Source organism: Portunus trituberculatus, chromosome 47 (assembly GCF_017591435.1).
Source record: "Portunus trituberculatus isolate SZX2019 chromosome 47, ASM1759143v1, whole genome shotgun sequence".
NCBI classification, from domain to species: Eukaryota; Metazoa; Arthropoda; class Malacostraca; order Decapoda; family Portunidae; genus Portunus; species Portunus trituberculatus.
This window is the reverse complement of record NC_059301.1, coordinates 16,453,679-16,475,973: the sequence shown is the minus strand read 5'-3', so window position 1 is coordinate 16,475,973 and position 22,295 is coordinate 16,453,679. Positions and strand designations below refer to the sequence as shown.

At 44.2% G+C, this 22,295-nt stretch overlaps 1 protein-coding gene across 2 annotated transcripts in view; it reads right to left on the bottom strand.

Annotated features, from left to right (window-relative positions):
• Positions 1 to 6,027: 6,027 nt before the first annotated feature.
• The window catches only part of LOC123520654 (metalloprotease TIKI1-like), a 338,869-nt gene continuing 322,601 nt past the window's right edge, over positions 6,028 to 22,295 (bottom strand). For both annotated transcript variants that reach the window (XM_045283144.1, XM_045283145.1), the window contains exons 8-12: positions 11,481 to 11,571; positions 10,047 to 10,160; positions 9,443 to 9,571; positions 9,036 to 9,260; positions 6,028 to 8,252 (exon numbers count right to left, since the gene is read on the bottom strand). In XM_045283144.1, coding sequence (XP_045139079.1) covers positions 8,234 to 8,252; positions 9,036 to 9,260; positions 9,443 to 9,571; positions 10,047 to 10,160; positions 11,481 to 11,571 — 578 coding nt within the window. In that variant the 3' untranslated portion in view covers positions 6,028 to 8,233. The remainder of the gene's footprint in view (positions 8,253 to 9,035; positions 9,261 to 9,442; positions 9,572 to 10,046; positions 10,161 to 11,480; positions 11,572 to 22,295) is intronic.

Sequence of the window (22,295 nt, the reverse complement as noted above, 5' to 3'; positions counted from 1 at the left end):
GATATTTGGTGTGTCTCTCACGTGTAGCCCCTGTTCACCTACAGTGAGTACACATGTACACACACACACACACACACACACTGGTCTCAGGCCTATCCGAAGATCGGAAATAATGAGCTCTGAGCTCGTTCCGTAGGGTAACGTCTGGCTGTCTCGTCAGAGACTGCACACACACACACACACACACGCTAAGTACCATGAAAGAAAATGACACACACACACACCTTTCCTCCAACACCCTCCAGCTGGGAGCTGGGTGTCAGTGGTTCCAGCTGGTGGGCTCCTCATAACGAAACATAAGGCACACACACACACACACACACACACACACACACACACACACACACACACACACACACACCACCCCACACCCTCGGGCCTGGAGCCAGGTATCGGCCTGGGTCCAGCCGGGGTGGGGGTCGGCCTCCTTGATGACGTCACATATATTCGTTACGCAAATCATTTTGAAAATGAGGATTCCCAAAAAGGCAGCTGGACACGAATGTTATAAAAATTCTGACTCGTTATCAATCGAAACTAACTTCTAAAATACAAAAACATTGCCGAGAAAAGGAATAATAAAATAGCTCAAAAATATACTAAATAAAGTATTAGAACTTCGACTTGCTTAAACACAATTTCAAAGCCCACCAATTTCATTCAACTGAATCGATAACGTTTTTCAAAAATTATGACTATCATTTCGATATATCAAAACCTGGCAACTCGCCCTATTAGAAAAATAATATTTAAAAATGACGTTGTTTACAATATTAACAGGACTACATATCATTCTTAAAGTCCACATCTTTAACTTCTCAGGAGCCTTGCACACTTTTCTCATGATAAACCATCTTTTGAAAACACAAACACTTCGCTACAACCTCAAATAAAAAATCACAGATAGCGGAGGTAAAAATTTTAGCGTATTTTGGCCCTCCCATTCAAGTCATAAACACCCTCTACATCACCGTACTTCACTCAACTCAAGCATGGAAGACACGTAAAACACTGCGAACTATCATTAGAAACCCTTAAAAGGCACTTGTGACTCGAAATAAATGAACTGAGACAAATATAAATAATAGTGGAAGTCGAGCATCTGGGACCGGCATTTTGGGCGGGAGCTGGTGATGACGTCACAGCCTGGGGCTCGTGACGTCATGGGTAGGCCCGCTTCTCACTGAGCCTCCATAGCACACAAATCAGGTAATTGCGGATATATCTCAACAACTGACATGAAAGATTAGGCCTATGGGTCCACTTTGTGACCTGTCTGGCCTGTAATGAGTGAGAGATGAGGCAGATAATGGCTGAGAGAGGCGGCGGGTCAGGGGATCGGTTTGTTTACGTTTTCAAGATTTGAATTATTTGGTTTTTATAAGTATGTGCAGGTGTTAGTTCACTGATATGTTGTCCTGGAGGTTACCAACGTTAGGTTATGACATGGCACCACCGTGAAATGATGAGTTACACCAATATATTACTTACGTTAGCCAAAGACTGCTCGGCGGCGGCTGTCCGTGTCACTAGCAGGCGTATAACCTACAATCGAAAGCTGATAAGGCAGACACTTGAAAGAGGCGGCGCCGGTGCGGAGACCGTGCGCTCAGCTCAAAGTTATTCAGATTCAACACAATGGGGTGACGGACCGAGGCCCGACCGGTTTTGAACTAATAAAAGCGCTCTTCCCTTGCGGTCAGAGACGTGGTGCATGTATTAGCTCTAGAATTACCACAGTTATCCAAGTAAGTGTGGGTACAGATCCAATGAATCATAGCTGATTTAATGAGCCATTCGCGGTTTCGCCTTAACTCGGCTTGTACTTAGACATGCATGGCTTAATCTTTGAGACAAGCATATGACTACTGGCAGGATCAACCAGGTAGCAAAATGTGATGATGAAGGCACTCGTAGTGTAGAGTCGCACATCAAACATCAAACCCCTCCTCCTTCTCAATACTCCAGAGCAGCTCTACTGCTGCCCTCCATACACGTCAATGCGTGTATGCTTAGACTGACACCTCTCTTTATTTCTCTCTCTCTCTTTGACACTTGCCCTCTTTATTTCTCTCTCTCTCGAGTTTTACTCTCTCGCATCATGGGGTGAAGTCTCAGAAGTCTCAGTATGGACACCCTCAGCCCACTATAAGTAAGTAAACTCTTGTAATAATAGGGAAGGTAAATGCCCGACGCTGTGTCGCGACGCTCCCTTTGCATAACAGCTGGGTGGGGTTGCCAAGCCCACCCACAATAGGCTCCACCACCCTAATGAGGAATTGACGGAAGGTGCTTAAACTGACACCTCTTTCTTTATTTCTCTCTCGAGTTTTAAATAGTTAACCTCTGATTACTGAGGGGCTACACACAATATTCTCTTCGCTACTATAGATATCACTATTATCGGTATCTTCATCTCCACCATTCACTGTCCCTCACGGCCAGCGCCTTGTCCTGCCAAATGCAGAGCAGCTCACGGACTGGTGGGCAAGTTCCGGCACCTTCCTCACACAACTGAGAGGCCCCGCGTTCGATTCCTAAGCGGGATGAGATAATTTGGGCTTGTCTGTAATATTCGTACACTTAATCCTATGTGTAGTAGTAGTAGTAGTAGTAGTAGTAGTAGTAGTAGTAATAGCAGTAGTAGTAGTAGTAGTAGTAGTAGTAGTAGTAGTAGTAGTAGTAATAGCAGTAGTAGTAGTAATAGCAGTAGTAGTAGTAATTCACATTCTCATATTATAATAACATTGAAAGTCAAGTGAAACATGGTCTCATGATATACGGCCTACCTTGTACAGAAGTTAAAACCTCAGTCTAACTACACCAAGAGATTAGTTTTCTTACACGATTCTCTCCCTTACGTTAAATTAGGTTAGTGAAAAGTAAAAGTAATAATTTCGTACTCGGTTTACTCGGTTTCACAGTGTAATCAATATTGAAATACTCGGTTTGCAAAAAGTACTCGGTTCGCCCATCACTACCAGATGGCCGCTGCCTGTTAAACGTGGGCGGTACAATCGAGCGGCCTCGATGAAAAAATGGTGGATAACTTTGTCTTCCTTGAATGTATGAAGGAACATATAACGAGCAAAGTACTGCTTGAAGTATTCGCTCCTCAACCCTGGCCGCTTCGCCCACTGCTTCAGGTCCAACCACAGGCGCTCAATGTTCTGAGTGTAGATATTGGGGTTGCTGGGATCCACAAAGTATTGTTTGTGGTTAATCATGTAGTGTGTATAGCCTTCATCGCACAGTTTGCAATACGCATGCCACGAGTCACTGTAAATTACACTCCCAGATCGAATGTATTGTTTGATAATAAGTATCAGCGTACCAGCACTCCTATCCTTATCAACAAGGGGCACCATAAAACACTTCTTGGAGATTCGCTCAATACCACCGAATGCCCAAAGCTGCCTCAGCATGCGACCACGATCGTACTTTCGCTTCACAAATAAGGTTTCATCTATCACCACCTCAATCCCTTCACCACCAATAGCATCCTGACTATCAAACCACCACTCGGTAACCTCCGAGCAATAACTCCGCCAGTCGACACTGGTACTTGGAGCCCAGTTCAAACACTTGAGAAAAGTGTCAAGATTCCATTGTTTTTGAAGCCAATGGTTAACAAAACACACTATCTCAGAAGGTTTGAGATGAGTTCCGTCGAGAAAAGTTCCTTTGTAGTCCGAAGTAGTAAAATTACACTGCCTTCTTTTCTTTGTCTTAGCTATTTTGGTCCAACGGCCACAAAACCAAGAATGCCTGTCTTACCTATAGGTAAAGGGAACTTTGCAGGATGGACACTATACTTGTAAAGGAAGGACACCGTGACTTCTTTAAAAGTGGACTGCAGCTTTGTCGTCCAAACAGAACTCCTTGATAAAATTCCAGTAGTTGTAGGAACATCCACCACACAACGTAGCCATTCTGATACTGATTGGTAATGAGACAGCCTACACGAAGCAAATTACTGTACCGAAACTTCGAAACATGTATGAAGCTCTAAGTGAGTAGTTGTTAATTTATTTCATTCCCGATGTCCCAAACTTCAACTCCAAGACTTACTGAATAATTTTCACTAAAATTATCCTAACCTAACATAATAACCTGCTAGACGGGGAGCTACGGCCCCCGGACCCCCCTACCCTATTATCAGTAACGGGCATAACAGTAACAATAATAATAACCGGAAGTTACTGATGCATTATTATATACTATAATATATATATTACATGATATAATGCATCATAATATATATTACATATTATGATATGCAGTGTTATGCCCGTTACTGATAATAGAGGATGATAGGGGATGGGGGCTTCGCTAGATAGCGGACAGAGCCAGAAATGTAGCGAATCGTTGGCAACGCTGCTCAACAATAACACAGCAAGGCTCGCGTCAGCCGACAAGGCAAAGAGTGTCAAGGAAGGCAGGAACTGCGGTTCTGCCTTCCTTGACACTCTTACACTTTCACAAAGGCCTGGGTTTCAAGACCCAAGTCTAGTAGGGCTCCTACAAGCCCATCCAGCCATCGTGCTGGTAAAAATAAAACAACAACAACAACAGCGTCAGCCGCCGCCTCTCCCGCCGTCAAAGGTGTAATTTATGTATTTTTACAGATTTTTGGTGTGAGTTTGTTGATTTTGGACCTGTTTTGCAACGCGCGTTACTCGTTTTAATGCTCCCTCACCCAAAAACCCCGATTTCCCACAGGTCCCCCAAGATCGTTGGGGATGAGAGGTAGGCATAAGTTGAAAACTACGCATTTGCGACGGAAGTGATGTAGAACATCAATCAATTCACTACATATGTCACCAGAAACACATAAGCCACATCAGAAAATCGTTAGTTGGGTGAAACTGTAAATTGACCAAATTTTCATAACTGCTTACAACACACATTCCACAGTATTTTGCATCGGCTTGCGTTATTGTTATTAAAAATATCTCACTCTACTGTGGCGTGTTGGCGTGTTTGGAGCTTCTTCCCAGATGACCTCATCCTGGTAAGGCCATTAATCTTCTGACATCCATAGACTCTTCCTAATGTAACAAAATCGTCTAGTCACAACCAAAACTCAATGTAGAAATGCGTCCCAGTACTAAATGAGTTAAGTAGTCGCCCATAAGCATAAACTCAGGCATTCCTGTGAAATAACTCCACCCTCCACCACCTCTGCATTCCACACTCGCCTCACCACCACTGACTCACCTTCCTTGAGTCTGCCACATTTCTTCATACCACCAGCAAGTTCAGTTTCTCTTCATCCCTCAGCCATCAGTGGTGCGGGAGTGGGAGGTGGCAGGGGAAATGGTGGAGGGGAGGCACACATAAGACCAGTCACCTCTCATCACGTTGCTTCGTCTCATAACAATAACTGGTGGCGAGAGGTTTCGGTTCGGCACTACTGTGACTGAGGTGTTTTATTCCTTATTCCTGCACAGCAATTGAATAGAAACAAAAATAACTAAAGCCGAAATTCTATAATCAGAGAAAATGAATGATGTTCCAGAGCAGAATGATAAACGCGGAATACAACCGCACATGTCCTTGAAAAGCTTCATCCCTCCCACACAGGTGATAGTTCTTGTGTTCTATATTCTTTTATCATATAGTATGTGAGATCGGTATATAAGTAGTGACAATATGTCTATTTATTCATTATAAAAATAGATTTCTGATATAAACCACCTTATCTTTCAAAGCTCTTGATGTTGCTGTTCCATAAATGCATGTTGCTTACCTGTTCCAGCTCTCTTCCCTACCCATCAGTGATTTCTTTTTATGTAAGAGGGTACACCAGTCAAAGGCAACAAAATATAAAAAATAGGCCCACTGAGGTGCCGGTTCCCCAACAGGGTCAAAAGAGTTAGCTAAAAGAATGGGATAAACGTCCATCGAAACACACACACACACACACACACACACACACACACACACACACACACACACACACACACACACACACACACACACACACACACACACACACACACACATAAAAAAAAAGAAACGACAATGCATTATGACTTTTACTGAGAATAATACATTTTTTTTCCTAATCAAATTACACACAAGGAAATATTTCACATTAAAAATCAATTTGAGACACCAAGTTGATAAGCGTGACCAAGTCTATAAGAACCATTATTTTTCTGGATACCATTACACAAAATATGTCACCCTGGCATTAATTAATATGTAAGTTACGTATAATCCAGCTTTTATTTCTCACATGACAAGCCATGATAATTTTGCAAATCAGCACTGAGGACGCATCACAGACATCCTTCACTGCTCCCTGCTGTGTGGGTGTGCGAGGGCAGACCAACATGGAACTGACGAGTCTCTCATCTGACAGGAGGGACGCCTTCTCTCGCCTGCTGTCCCAGAAGCGTTGGCAGGACGGAGCCGCCACAGACCTCATGTGCACTATTATGCCTCTTTTGTTTGTATTTTGTATATATATTTTCCCCATTACCCATATTTTCCTTAGTCAAGTTTAATATTCATAATCATGTGTTCCTCAAACTCGTCCTGCCAGAGGCACTAAATCGATGAATTCTTATAGAATTTGTTATTTATGAAAACATTTGAAGTGGGAACTAAATTATGACATTCATCCATATTAAGCACACGAAAAAATACACGAGAAAAATATGTTTCATGCATAAAGGAAAAAACGTCTACACATAAGTTAGTATTACGAATATGCAAATATACACATTTACGCGGCCCCGCTTGTCCTGAGGTATATAACACGGGCCTACAGTCCTCGCCCCAATGTGGGGCATCACAGCTGTACCCACGCCCGTCTGACAGCGCCACAGAAGCGAGAAAAACATAGACAGCCTTAACCAAAGTGCTTCTTGGCGAGCAGCGCAGCGCCTCCTGTGGTGCTACGGCTCCGGCACAGTCTCGGCCCGGACGACGCGAGGATCTTTATTTACACTTACATTCAGCCACGGAGCCCGTGGTTACCGCATACAAAGGGGTATGGGAAAGGCTCCCCATGGAACAGAAAGGGAATAAGGAAAGATAGTCAAATGCCAACACTTGACAGTTCACCTCGCCTCATTGCCGGGTGGCGAGGAAACCTGCTGGGATACTGCATGCCAGGTTTAGCCACAACCCCGGCAGTAGCACAGCCATGCCTCCACCACTACCTATGGCACGTATTCCATCAACACCAGCCGTCCAGTAACATCAGTTGGACTTGCTTATTTTATTAATCTATTTGCTATTATAATTTTTTTTTTTTTTCGCTGGCCTGGCGCCTGGTATACTCTCTCTTATTTTTGCTCTCGGTTTTCGCGAGGAGTGTCCCAAGACTACAGCTTCAAGTCTGGCAGAGTGAAGCACTCGGCTGGCCTTCTCACCACACCATTTATTCAGATCCATCAGCCAGATCTGTACTGAGGGACGCACGCACTTCGGCAGTCAGCAGCCGTTGGGCGACACAGTTTTATGTAAATGTATAAGCACTCATTGATAAGCACAGATCCACGGGCTTACCATAGTAAGTCTGACCATTGTTCTTATGAAAACAAAAGAGAAAAAATCGGATTGTTCCTTTCCGAATATTTCAGTTCCACAACAAATTTGGAAGACACCTAAATACTCAGCTCACGCCATGCAGGTCCAAGCAACCACCAGGCCACGGCGAATCAGGCGAACACGGTTATGCTTTACACACAGAGGACGGATGAATCAAGAAGCGGCATCCATCGTGATTTTCTTGCCAAAGATTGGGAGAGTAAGTCATGATATTTTTTTTTATAGCTCTAGTATTTCCTGTCACATTAACAAATGAGTAGCCTTTACCTATTACCCACACTCGTTTCCTGTCAAAGCACGGCATCCTGACACAGACACCCTTGACACCCGGCGAAGGCAGCAGCCCAGTCCTGACATAGGCTGGCGCAGACATTACATCAGCGTGTCACACTCATCTGTTGGCAAGCGTGTGCTGTACTGTTTATTATCTTTGTGAACAGCTGTTCGTCAAGCAAGCCAAAACTTATTTTACACACTTTATAAACACTCCTTTCCTAATGAACATATAAAATTTGTTAGCAGTCTAGGGACAGCTATCCAAGTGGTGGCAGCAGCTGACGGCAAAGTACGGGACGGCGCCGCCAACCCAGCCTGGAGTCCGCGTGTGGCAGGCGGCAGCTGGACTTGTACTGCCGAGGAGAGCGGAGCTGCGGGCGGCACTCTGACATCACCGGCAGGAGAAGTTTCTGAAATAAAATATAACTCAAATTAAATTTATATGTGGAGACACTTAGTAATTAAAACAGTGGCAGAAAAATGTCCCATTGGCATCTTTGTAGCACTGACTGTATACCGGGAAGAAACTGGGAAGGATGCACAGAGAAGAGTGCTGAGAGAACCTGAGGGATGAGGACAGTCACTGTGTGGTACAGTCTTAAGCATACACAGCAACACACCATGGGAATTGTAGACAGAATAACAGACAGGGAACACACAGCGACACAGGATGGTTGGGAATTAACACGATCATTAACGCAACGCACCAGCTCTCTCCCCGGCCCGAGGAGAGGAGCGAGGAGCGATAAGGGAGTCATACAAACAAGACACCGCTGATTCTCGTCAAACATGTGCAGCCTAAGCGTGACGAGGAGATAAATGACACGGGAATAATAAAAAAGAGGAGTTGGTATTTGTTCGCATGTCGTGTGTAGGTAAGTCAAGGGTCCAATGGAGAGATAATGTAAAAAAAATAAGAACCAAACTTTAAAAAAAAGTGTGACTACAGGAGAGAGAGAGAGAGAGAGAGAGAGAGAGAGAGAGAGAGAGAGAGAGAGAGAGACTAACCACATTTTACTTCTCCCTTATAGTCTTGTTTGCCTCGAATAACGAAACGGCAACAATATTCCAGTGACTGCATTGTAACGTCCTAACAATGCTATACAAACGCAAAAAACTTCACAACTGAGAGAAAAGACTATTCTAACCTTCACTGCGTCTTAATAAAGTTCCTCACTCAAGAAGAGACTCACAGTGGCTGAGGTAGTGACAGGCGGGTCGCGAGGAGGACACTTAGCAGCAGCAGTAGCAGCAGGACGGTGGGTGCAGGAGGGGCGGTGCGGGGTGAGGCGGAGCGTGTGGCGGCGGGCAGGCCGTACCACACCCTGAGGGACTCCCGCACCAGCTCCTCGTCGCGGGGGTCCACTGGCTCGTTAGTCGTTGCCTCGTGGTAGTCAGACGAGTGCTGATCATAAGACCTGCGGGGAGCACAGGGACGTCAACTTGTTCATATCAGTGAGTGGTACAAAGTTTAAAGGAAAAGTCGTCATTATCAAGAGTAATATACGGAACATACACCTAAAATGTGGTTAGGTCCTGAATCCACCAACCAATAAGGACAGAATGGAGTTTGATCAGCCGGGTGAAAGGGAACACTCACATCGGCGGCTCGGGATCTATCCTGACCCAGAGGTCGTTGAACTGGGCGTGCTTCCTGAAGGGTTGGGTGGTGGTGGGGGTGCCCATGCGCCACCTGTTCCCTCCCCCCGCAGTCTGCTCCGACAGGAACCTGGTGCAGGAGAAGGCCGTCAGGTCAGTAAGGACTCGCCTGATACACGAGGCGTAGACATATCAGTGACACATCAGCTCCTTAAGCCACCACGCCTCTCCTGCTGTCTGTCTGATCACCGCCTTTGAGACTCTCATTAAGAGTCTCCCAATACTGAGGATGGAACACACACACACACACACACACACACACACACACACACACACACACACACACACACACACACACACACACCTTAGAGTATATTCACGACGCTAGGGACTTTTCAGTGATGTGCTAATAGTTATTGTCCTCCCTGAGCGAAAGGATTGTGTGTGCGGCATGCTAATAGTCTCCACCTCACCCACAGATCGGCTATCATGAGCCCTAAGCTGTTCCTGGGGGGCTGTAGCTGCAGGTCACGAGTCAGACACGTGATATTCAAGACTGGTAAACACACACACACACACACACACACACACACACATACACGTACTTGGCAAAGGCAGGGTCGTGCTGGTGGCGTGCGTCGAGGGTGCTCGTGAAGTCCTTCAGCACCGAGGGTTCCGGCACCAGTCCGCCCCTGTGGCCCCCTCGCTTCCGCTTGTGTCTGGTGGGGGAGAAAGACAGAGCAGGCCCGTGAGAGGCAGGGCAGGGCGGGGAGAGTGCGTGAGGAGAGCGTTGCGACACGAGTGAGTGATGGGATATGACTGATGAAGTGGTGTACTCTGATTTGTGCATTAACGGGTGGCGTGTCTTTTGCCTTGGAGTGACGAAACGAGACGAAACACAAGCAATAGAGTGTGATGAATCTGACTCAGACGTGTTCAGAGAGAGAGAGAGAGAGAGAGAGAGAGAGAGAGAGAGAGAGAGAGAGAGAGAGAGAGAGAGAGAGAGAGAGAGAGAGAGAGAGCAACACACACCAGCTACACGCGATCCTCCACACAGGAACCATAACACCACCTCCTGTCCTTCAGAGTAACACTACCACGAACACACGCGAAGAATGACAAAAGAACAACGAAAGACCAGAAGAGACTCACTCAGGGACAGCTATGGTCAGAATCTAGCACTGCCTCGTTGCTTCCCAAGAATTCTATCCCTGCGCAGCTTTGAGACTTAAGCGAGAAGACAACAGATGGACAGTGATGGGGAGCAATTAGAACGCCTGGGGAACTGATAAAGGTGCGCCCAGCTAACGAGCACACGCCTGTCCCGTTGGTTTGTTAATTAAAGAAGCGAGAGCAGCCAACACGTGTGATGAGCAAATAAATAACTTCGCTGTTTTATTAGGTGAAATATACTAGAAGTGTTATCTTAATTGCTGAAATGAAGACAAATATAATAGCAGGTATACTGGTTAGATAATTGGATTAATTCTTATTTTGATCCCTAAAAAAAAGTGAGTACAAGTAATGGGTGTATGATTAGTAAATGAATGCTTTCTTTTCGAGGATTAAATAATTCAGTACAGTTATCTTAGGTGGTATAATGAGGACAAATGTATCACTAGGTGTGCTGAGATAATTTCATAAACATTTTGATGATTTGTTTTAATGCCATAGAAAATAAGTAAGTAGAATAAACATGAGAGAGAGAGAGAGAGAGAGAGAGAGAGAGAGAGAGAGAGAGAGAGAGAGAGAGAGAGAGAGAGAGAGAGAGAGAGAGAGAGAGAGAGCTAGTTCCATTACTATACAGCCTGGGCATTATCAAATTAATCCATCAACTCCAGCCTTATCTCGCAACACACACACACACACACACACACACACACACACACACACACACACACACACACACACACACACATTCTTCACATAATCTAAACAAAACATTAAGATTAGAAAGATGAATGATAATTTATTCTGTATTATACATGCACTTAATCTCCTCCTCCTCCTCCTCCTCCTCCTCATCTCACTCATCTCACCTCTTGATCCTCGTCTCGGGCCCCACGTGCTGCACCGCCAGGCCCGCTGCTCGCACCACATCCAGCACCGTGTGGTTCCCAAGAAAGTGACCTGCGAGGAGACAAATGACGCTTCAGGAACATTGCAAACCTAAACACACGTACACTTTGAGACCCCTTTGACTGCCTTTACCAGAGAGAGAGAGAGAGAGAGAGAGAGAGAGAGAGAGAGAGAAGGGAGGGGGCAGAACAGGGAGAGCAGGACAGGGAGGAGAGAGGGGAAGTTATAGCGTGCACCAGGTTAGGAGGGAGGAGGTGAGAACCTACTGGAAAAAAGAAGAGGTTACTTGTAGTGGTAGGGAAGGTTTTTTGTAAGGTGGGGGTATACAGTGAAATGGTTGAAGAAGGGGAGGGATGGCAAAGAAAGGGTGGTATGAATGGGTAGGGTCAGATTTAGTTAGGTTAGGTTAGGTTAGATTGGGTATAGAGATTATATTATATATTATGTATAGAGATTAGCTAGTACCACCACCATTACAGGCCCCACCACCACCATCCCCACCTACACAAACAACAACGAGCGATATTGGTAGGAATGTGTCTAGTATAGTTTGTCTACTGTAAAATCGCTCCTGGATTTCAAACATACTGTAGCTTGTTGATAACGTAATTGATTTGATGTGAATAGTACTTGTTTTCTGTTGATCAACGCACTTATGACAAGGATAGTTCGCGGTTTTCCTCGAGATCTGACATCCACGCATTCCCTGGGGCACCATTCAAACCGAGACCCAGGAACCACTTTAGAGGAGACAGACTACAATACTCCGTGCACTTCCTGGCCTCCCACTCCCCTCCCATACTGCCCCCAACCACAGACACACTGGTCACGAAGCTCTTCACAACACAGTCATTCAAAATTCTCCAGAACTTTTTTTCTCTCTCCCAGATAAATATGAAAGAGAAGTCGAAGGACCAAACTCTCTTCACGCGAGGTCCCTTTCAATTAAAACTTTTAAGTGGGGAAAAATACGCTGTCAGAAGTTCTGTTTAGCGGCGAGTCCTGCTGCAGGGAAGGTGAGACGAAAAGCACTCACAGGCTTTTCTTAACTTGAGTCTCTGGTGAATAAGGAAGAAACTAACGATAATAATGAGTATGACCTAAAAACAAATATAAGTTACCCATACAAAATCACGTATTCTTTAAATTAAGTACATTTTCTATATTTCTGATTGGGATACTACGTTATTACTGTGTAGCTCAGCATTACGAGATATTTCAGTACAAGCTGGATGACTGCCCTCTAAAACTGTGAGCAGGCACACAAACAAATAGTCTTAGTCATACAAAAAGATGCAAAGTAGAGAAAAATAAGTGAAGAATAAAAAACTAAAAGAATAAAAGAAGAAAGCAACCGGTATTAAAAGACATTTATCCCTTCCTTTTAGCTAACCCTATTGAAGCTGCAAGGGGACTGACAATTCAAATGGGCATTTCTTTATACCTCTTTGCTTTTTAGCCAGCTTTCCCATCTAACATAAAAAAAAAAAATTACAAGCGAGTATTAATTTCTCAATCCACCATTTCTCCACCACAGTCTTCACTCCATTGACTCCCCCACCACTGCAGTCCTCCACATCCACACGCTTCTCTTATCCACTGTCAATCCACCGTCTCCTCACCACCATCTTCTCTCCACTGACTCCCCCACCACTGCAGTCCTCCACACATCCACACACTCCTCTTCCCCACCACCCTATCTGCTTTTTGCCAGCCAGTCTTACAGTGCCTCCCTCGCTCAGCCGGAGACCCACGCCATGCTAATCATACAAGTACGCGTGTGTATGTCTCCGTATGTGAAGAGTGGATAAAAATGGATGTATACTGGAGAGAGAGAGAGAGAGAGAGAGAGAGAGAGAGAGAGAGAGAGAGAGAGAGAGAGAGAGGGACTCATTAGTATACCTACACTTTCTCTTTCTCTCTCCCTCTCACTCACTCTTAAGCAGGAAAAAATGAAAAATACAAGAGCAGCAGCAGGAAGAAGAAGAAGAAGAAGAAGAAGAAGAAGAAGAAGAAGAAGAAGAAGAAGAAGAAGAAGAAGAAGAAGAAGAAGAAGAAGAAGAAGAAGAAGAAGAAGAAGAAAGATAGTAAGAAGAAAGAGAAGAACAAAACAAGAAGAAAAGACCAAGAAAAACAAGAACAAGAATAGAAAATAGAGAAAAGAAAGAAACAAAAGGAAAAGAAAGAAAGGAAGAAAGAAAGAACAAGAACAAGAAGAACAATAACAAGAAGAAGAAGAAGAAGAAGAAGAAGAAGAAGAAGAAGAAGAAGAAGAAGAAGAAGAAGAAAAGAAGAAGAAGAAGAAGAAAGATAGTAAGAAGAAAGAGAAGAACAAAACAAGAAGAAAAGACCAAGAAAACAAGAACAAGAACAAAAAATAGAGAAAAGAAAGAAACAAAAAGGAAAAGAAAGAAAGGAAGAAAGAAAGAACAAGAACAAGAAGAACAATAACAAGAACAAGGAGAAGAAGAAGAAGAAGAAGAAGAAGAAGAAGAAGAAGAAGAAGAAGAAGAAGAAGAAGAAGAAGAAGAAGAGAGAGAGAAGAAAGAAAGAAGTCAAGTCTCTTTACTCCCTAACCATTTCACGTTTTTTTCCTTCTTTTTTTTCTTTTGTCTTTCCTCCCCCTCTGGACTCCACCTTCAAACGGGAGACTTAATTTTTTTCTCTCTCTTTTTCCTTTCTCTCTCTCTCTTTCTCTACTGCCGGCCCCTCCTCCTTCCCCGACCCTACCACTCCTTCATTTCTTTCTTTCTCCCTTTTGTGCGTGTGAGTCTTAACATCCACCCCCCTCTCTCTCTCTCTCTCTCTCTCTCTCTCTCTCTCTCTCTCTCTCTCGACGAAGTGCCTCTGTGTCTCGCGGCGCCTCAAAGGACACGCCGTTGAGTGAAGAGGGAAAAACTGATCTCTCCTAACACACCTAACACCACACACACACACACACACACACACACACACACACACACACACACACACGAGTGTCTGAAGAGGGGAAGTGGGAGCAAATAAGGAAGGGGTGAAGGATAATGATGATGAGGAAGAAGGGAAGAAGGAAGGGTTAGAAGAAAGATGTCCTCTCCATCTTCTTCTTTCTCTCCTTTTCCTTGTTTTTCTTATTCTTTTTTTTTTCTATTTCCTCCACGTGGGGATGCCTGTCAGAAGTGGTCATTGGAGGAGGAGGAGGAGGAGGAGGAGGAGGAGGAGGAGGAGGAGGAGGAGGAGGAGGAGGAGGAGGAGGAGGAGGAGGAGGAGGCGACAGACAGATAAGCTGAGAGGAAAATAACAACTCTAGGAGTCTAAAACAACCAGAGAGAGAGAGAGAGAGAGAGAGAGAGAGAGAGAGAGAGAGAGAGAGAGAGAGAGGACGTGACGTGATGGCGATTAAGACAACTCATTCAGGAGACACTGCATATGCTCCTATACAGCTGCACCGCCTCCTCCTCCTCCTCCTCCTCCTCCTCCTTCGACTCCCTCACCAGCATAGTGGCCGAGTGGTGATGCCTAGATACCGCTTTGTGTGTTTAGAGCAGCATCAGATAAGCCGCCGCACGACTCACTCACTTTACGTGCCAATAGTAATGTCTTCAGCTGGAGAGAAAGCCGAGTTATGAGGAAAAAGATAAATTAAGAGGCAGACTTTGTTATCTTGGGGTTTCTCTGTGTCTGTCTGTCTGTCTGTCTGTCTGTCTGTCTCTGGTATTCAAATTAACCCCTTCAGTACTGGAACGCATTTTTATCATGAATCTTTTGGTGTGATTAGACGATTTTATTGACATTAGAAAGTGTCTATGGAGATTAGATGAATGGCTGGAGTCTTCACTATTTTAATCCTCCATATAAGTTTCTGCAGCTGTATCAAATCACCAAATAGTAAGCAGAAAGAATAGTAAACGCGTCATGGTACTGAAGTGATTAATGTACATTCTTATAGTCTGTGGTATCTGAAAGACTTAAGGCTATTGTGATGAATTCAAGGCATCGCGGTGCAGGAGTCTTGTGGTGACGTTCCTCTGGGCGTGTTGTGGCGGCAATGAACCAAACTCCCCACACTCAAAAGACAGTAAAGTGAGGAAAGTTTCAGAGAGATGGCGAGGGTCCAAGAAATAATCGTATTGGAAAAGAAAGCCAGGAAAAAATATAATAAATAAATATGGTGACGTATAGAAGTGAGTATAAGACAGTAATCTGAGCATTAACCTTTAGAGTACCATAACGCGTTTCCATATTCATGCTACTTACTGTTTGGTGATCTTATACAGCTTCAGAAATCTATATAGGGGATTGAAATAGTGAAGACAGTGGCCATTACTCTTCTGATCTTCATAGACGCTTCTTAATGTCAATGAAATGGTCTAATCATAGCCAAATCTCAAGGTAAAAATGTGTCCCAGTAAAGTTAGCGAGGGAGAATAAAGAAAGTAAATGTGGAATATTGAGTGAGAGAAAGTGAATGAATCTACACCTACGTGCTTACACTATGAAAATATCCTCTTAACCAGAGGACACACACACACACACACACACACACACACACACACACACACACACACACACACACACACACACACACACACACACACACACACACACACACAACACCAATTCCAAATACGTAAACTAAGAATAGGAAATTTTTCGGTGCGTGATAAAAAAAAATAAATCATGGAAACTACAAAGAATAATGAGTTTTCTTCCCTGCCAAGTCACGAAGGGAATGTCATTATACTACACAAATAGATTAAAGGATAAACAAAAAAAAATGTTGCTTGACCCTTGACTTAAACAGCGCAACTCCTTCCTTTCAGAGACAGCGCGGGAGACACAAGAGAGAGAGAGAGAGAGAGAGAGAGAGAGAGAGAGAGAGAGAGAGAGAGAGAAAGAGAGAGAGATAAACAGAAAGAAAGAGAGAGAAGAAAGAAAAATACTGTTTAAATACCACAAGTGAATGGCTGTATGCATGCCTCTGACTTGCCTGTGTGTGCTCCTGAGATAAGGAAATAAAGAAAACCCATCCTTATCCGGACAGCCTTTGTAAACTCTTCCCTGTGAACAAAGAACGCAGCTTTCCCTTTTCTTTTTTCTTCAGTCTCCTCATTTTGCTTCCTCCTCAAGACCTTTAAGTCCCACCGCCCTCTCACTGACGAATACTTATAAGAAGACAGCAGCTTGTGTTTCTGGCCAGTGTCGGGAGCTCCACTAATAACCCGCCAAAGAAGGAGAAAGGAAAGGAAAACTGCAGTGGAGAAAAAAGAAATGTTTTGCCCCGTTTCAGTTTTAGGAGACAGTGAGAGCAGCGGAGAGGAGGCGGCGGAGCGTTTAACAGACGTGCTCGCTCTTCTAGTAAAAGCGTTAGTGAGTCGGTTTTCGATAGAGCTGTTCGCAAAGTACGTACAGAGAAGAGCGAGAGACGTGAGACCATTGAGAGAGAGAGAGAGAGAGAGAGAGAGAGAGAGAGAGAGAGAGAGAGAGACGAAATAAGAAATGAGAGAGAGTAAAAGGAAAGTAGTTTACGCTAAGGAGTTCATGAGAGAGAGAGAGAGAGAGAGAGAGAGAGAGAGAGAGAGAGAGAGAGAGAGAGAAAAGGACCGTCAGCTAAACTTGCGAAACGTGAGGAGTCGCCAGGCAGCCGCGGGGTTATCGGTTGTAAGGCCTGGAGGCGCCGCTGACCGATCCTTCGTATTGGAAACCTTTACGGTAAAGTACTACGAGAACTGCTGCCTTCACGCTCCTTATTGGCGGCCACATTCCCCGCTGGACTCCCGCTGCGTCAGGAGGGTGTGAGCGGACAGGCGCGGGGAGAAGGGTCGAATATTATGGCGGGTTTTTCCTCATTATATCTTTCCAAGGGATTCAACGTTTTTCTTTTAACCTCTTCAGTACCATGACACGTTTCCATATTCATTCTACTTACTATTTGGTGATTTTATACAGCTTCACAAACTTATGGGATGGATTGAAATAGTGAAGACTCTGGCTATTAATCTTCTGACTCTCCATAGATCCTTCCTAATGTCAATAAAATCGTTTAATAATACCAAAAACTCATGGTAAAAATGTGTCCTAGTGTTGAAGGGTTAAATTGTGTGAAAGTACAGGTATACAACAAAAGGGCTTCATTCGTATAGTGACGGCTCCAGGTGCGGTATCAGGGCGTGGGAGGAAGAAGTAAAACTAATCTCAGCTAACTTCACTCGGCTGGTGTAGAAATTTGGCCATCTCGAAATCTTGTATAGTCAATGTTTGGTCTACTAAATGCCGCTTAGTCTGTTTGGGGTTATAATAAGTCAGATAATTGAAGTAGTAATTGATGGAGGAGGAGGAGGAGGAGGAGGAGGAGGAGGAGGAGGAGGAGGAGGAGGAGGAGGAGGAGGAGGAGGAGGAGGAGGAGGAGGAGAAGGAGAAGGAAGAGGAGGAGGAGAAAAAAAAGAAAGAAAAGAGAAGAATAAACCAGGTAAACAAAAGATAAAAAGAGAAGACGAAAAGAAAAGAATAAAAAAAAAGGAAGACAAGAAACGAGAGGAAAACAACAAGAAAACGACGAGGAAAAAGAAAATAAAACAAGATTAAAAAAAAAACACAACAGCAATAACAAAACATAATGAACGCAAGAACAACAACAACACACACAAAAAAAGAAAAAGAATAAGAAAAGCAAAGTCTGCCCCTGAAAACACCACCATGTCTCCCCCGACGATATGAATGCTCACCTGCAAACAAGACAAGTGAGAGAAGGAAGAGGAGGAGAAGGAGTAGAAGGAGTAGAAGAGGAAGAGGAGGAAACAGCAGCAATGTTGGCCGGCTCTTGGTCCCCCTGGCGGCGCGGCGGCGGGTCGGCAGGAGGGTCTCAGCGGGGGCAGTCACCACGCAGCGGGGGAGGCAAGGGTGGACACGGCGATATAGAAATAGCTAAAAAAAAAAAAATCCACCATCGCTGCCATTTGGACAGAACCTTTCGCTACAGGAGGTCGTGGAAGTGAGGGTGAGGTGAGGGTGAAGGGAGGGTGAAGGAGATGTGCGAGGTACGGTTAGGGTGAAGAATGAGCGATGAGACAGGTTAAGTTAAATACAGGGTGAAAGGGATAAGCTGTGAAGTGAATAGAGAAGGTCGTGGAGACAAGGGTGATGTTAGAGTGAAGTGGGAGAGATGTGAGGTAGGGTTAAGGTGAAGAAGAATGAGCGATGGGACAAGTTAAGTGAAATACAGGATGAAAGGGATAAGAAGTGAAGTGTAAAGAGGAGGTTATGAGATATGAATGATGTTAGGGTGAAGTGGGAGAGATGTGCGGTAGGGTTAGAGTGAAGGATAAGCGATAAGGTAGATGAAATTAGGTCTAGGGTGAAAGGGACAGTCTGAATTAAAAAGGTCGTGGAGATAAGGGTGACGTTAGGGTGACGGGGGAGGTGCGAGGAAGGGTTAGGGTGAAGGAAACCAATGAGATGCGAGGTTATGTAAGTACAGGATGAAAGGACAAGCTGTGCAGTGAATAGACAAAGAAAATGGTGGAGGTGAGGGTGACGTTAGGGTGGCGGGGGAGCTGCGGGGTGATGCCAAGGTGAAGGACAAGCAATGAGAGGTGAGGTTATGTAAGTATAGGGTGAAAGGGTTAAGCCGTCAAGTGTGCAGTGTTAAATAAATAAATAAATAAATAAATAAATAAATAACCAACACTTTTATTCTTGACTTGTGACGTGTTGGTCTCGCCTCGTCTCGTCGTCACCTGATCCTCCTCACCTGCGCCAGTCAGAGAGAGAGGGAGAGGGAGAGAGACGGAGAGGGAAAGGGAGAGAGAGAGTGAGAGGTGACGAGGAGCACATGGCGGCCACTCTCACCACCTTGATTTATGAGCCGTCACGTTCCACACAAACACACTGCATTACTCAAACTCTCACTCTCACTCGCTCTCACTCTCTCTCTCTCTCTCTCTCACTCTCTCAGACCTTCTTAGTCTCACTCTCATTTACACCTCGTTATTGTGGCGTCAAAACTTCAGATTATCTTTAATTATCTCACTTTCTTGTTTATTTCCACTCTTTTGTACTCGCTCTCATTGTTATAGCTGTACTCGCTCTCTCTCTCTCTCTCTCTCTCTCTCTCTCTCTCTCTCTCTCTCTCTCTCTCTCTCTCTCTCTCTCTCTCTCTCTCTCTCAATTTCTGCATGGTTATCACTCTCATTCGCTCTTATTTTAACCCCTCCTATCATTCTTTTTCCCTTTCCCACAGCCTAACTTACTCCCACCACCACTTCCTCACACACTAACCCACTCACACCATCGTCACTTGCTCTTCCTATCATTATCTCTATCATCCTCACTCGTCCCCAACAAATTTACAATATATTTCATTAACCACCAAAATCTTGCAATCTTTTACCTGCCTCGCCTCTCCATCCCCTCTCTTTGCTCCCTCCATCGCCTCCCACTAACACGTGAACACCTCCACAGGCACCTTGACTCAATATTTTCAAGGGATAATGAGTTGCCAAGAGGCGGGAGGTTCGTATAGAAAATTAATAATCACTAGTGCATCATAAATATCGCGATGGAAGACTCAGGGATAATCGTGAGAGGTAGAAAAGTATATGGCGAATGGAGGAAGGGTCGAACGGGCGAGCGGAGAAGGAATAAGTGGATAGAGGAACAGAAAGAATGAAAGAGTTGGGAGAAAGTTGGAAGGGTGGAATGGAGATGAGGTTACATTAAATGGGGAAAGGAGGAGGTAGAGGAGGAGAAGGAGAAGGAGGAGGAGGAGGTGGCGGTGGTGAAGGGAGGAGCAGCTAGGGACACCACCAAATGAGAAAGGAGAAAAGGATGAAGGACACGGTGGAGGGAAGGTGAAAATGATAGATAAGGGGTGAAAACGTAAAAGAAAAGGAGGGAGAAAGAAAACGAGGACGATAACAAAAAAGAGAAAGAAAAGACACGAAGGATAGAATAGAGGAAGAGATTGATTAAGGACACGGTGAAGGAAAGTTAGAAGAGAAGGATGAAGATAAGGACACAGTAGATGAGAAGGACAAGGGTGGAGGTGAAATGGCAAAAGGACAAGAAAGGACAGGATACATACAGAGAGAAGTGGATTGAGGACATGAAGCAAAGAGTTAGAAGAGAAGGATGGTGATGAGAACAAGAGATGGACGTGGAGGTGATATGAAATAAGGGACAAGAGCTCGTATTCTCAAACACTTTCGTACTTCACCTCCAATATTTCTAAAAGGTTTTATTCAAATTTATACGAGTTTTTAAGGTGTTTTTACGGATCCTGAGATAGAGTGACAAAACTTCTACATTATTAACTGTAGAAACACTCTTGAAAATCCCGCTAATCATCTTTATAGCCTTGAAAAACAGTCGCGGTGAGAAAGCAGAGCGTTTCTAATCACGGACCACGGACACACGGGACGAGGCACTGCGGGAGGCTGACCACACGGAATGAAGAATAGGAGACATAAAAAAAATATATAATTAAAAACGTATCATCTATCTTGACACTCAGTGGTGGCTGATGCATCTCATTCCAGGCTCCGGTGACGAGAAGACAGTGTCACCAAACCGCACGTCTGATTGAAGCAAAAGAATAGACGAAAAGGGAAATATAATCGGTCGAGGGCCGTGGCTGTCTATCAAGGAGGAGGGGGAAGGGAAAGTAGCACGATGAAACAAGGTGATTTTGTAGACTTTTGATATTAGTTGCTGGGTAAAGACTGAGTGACTTTCGACGCCACAACAACTGAGGCACTAACTAACTCCTTCAGTACTGGGCCACATTTTTACCTTGAGTTTGAGTATGATTAGACGATTTTTACTTACATTAGGAAGGGTCTATGGAAGTCAGAAGGTTAAAGGCCAATTTTCACTATCTTAACTCCCACATAGGTTTCTGAAGCTGTATAGAATCACCAAGTAGTAAGCAGAATGAATATGGAAACGCGTCATGGTACTGAATGAGTTAAGAGCCGTCTAAATTTAAGCGTATAGGAATAGACAGTTTACCCATTTCACTGCGATAATATGCAATAATTCTCAGTACCAGGAGTAAAGTATGAATTTTTTACATAAATACAAGAAGAATGAAGGGGACATCAAGTAAAAGATGGTGCAGATTTTAGGCGGTACAGTCTTTGCTAGTGGCTATAGAAAACTTATACTAGAAATAATGCCTCATATACATTAGTAATCCAGAGAGATATGACAAATAAAGGAAAGAGTTAACCAGTACTCTCAATCATTCATACCTCTCTCTGGTAAACTCTGGAACTCCCTCCCTACTCCTTTATTTCCAACTTCCTATGATTTGACTTCTTTTAAGAGGGAGGTTTCAAGCCCTATTTTTTGGATAACTCTCTCGGACCTGCAAGAGAACTGACAACTAAGTGACTCTTTTTTTGTTGTTGTGTTATGTTGCCCATGGCCAGTTTGCATGACTACATAATATCAAGAAGAGAAAGAGAGAAAGAAAATAACATGGCAATTCCTAAGATAATCAACAAAAAAATAAATAAAATCAGCTACAGGAATGGAGATCAAACGAGGAGTGTCACAGAGGAGTGGAAAGACGCGGGACTCATGTGTGATTCTATTAGTCTTATCAGTTCCTCCATTTCCTCCACCGTCGCCTCGTTTCACCGTCCGGACAACCTGCTCATATTCCACTCACTCACAAACCAGCGCCAGTAACACGATACAGAACAAAGCCTGGATTGATTAAACACTGAATCACGTAAGGATCGCCTGAAGTGTGTGTGTGTGTGTGTGTGTCTGTGTGGAAAATAATAAAATAA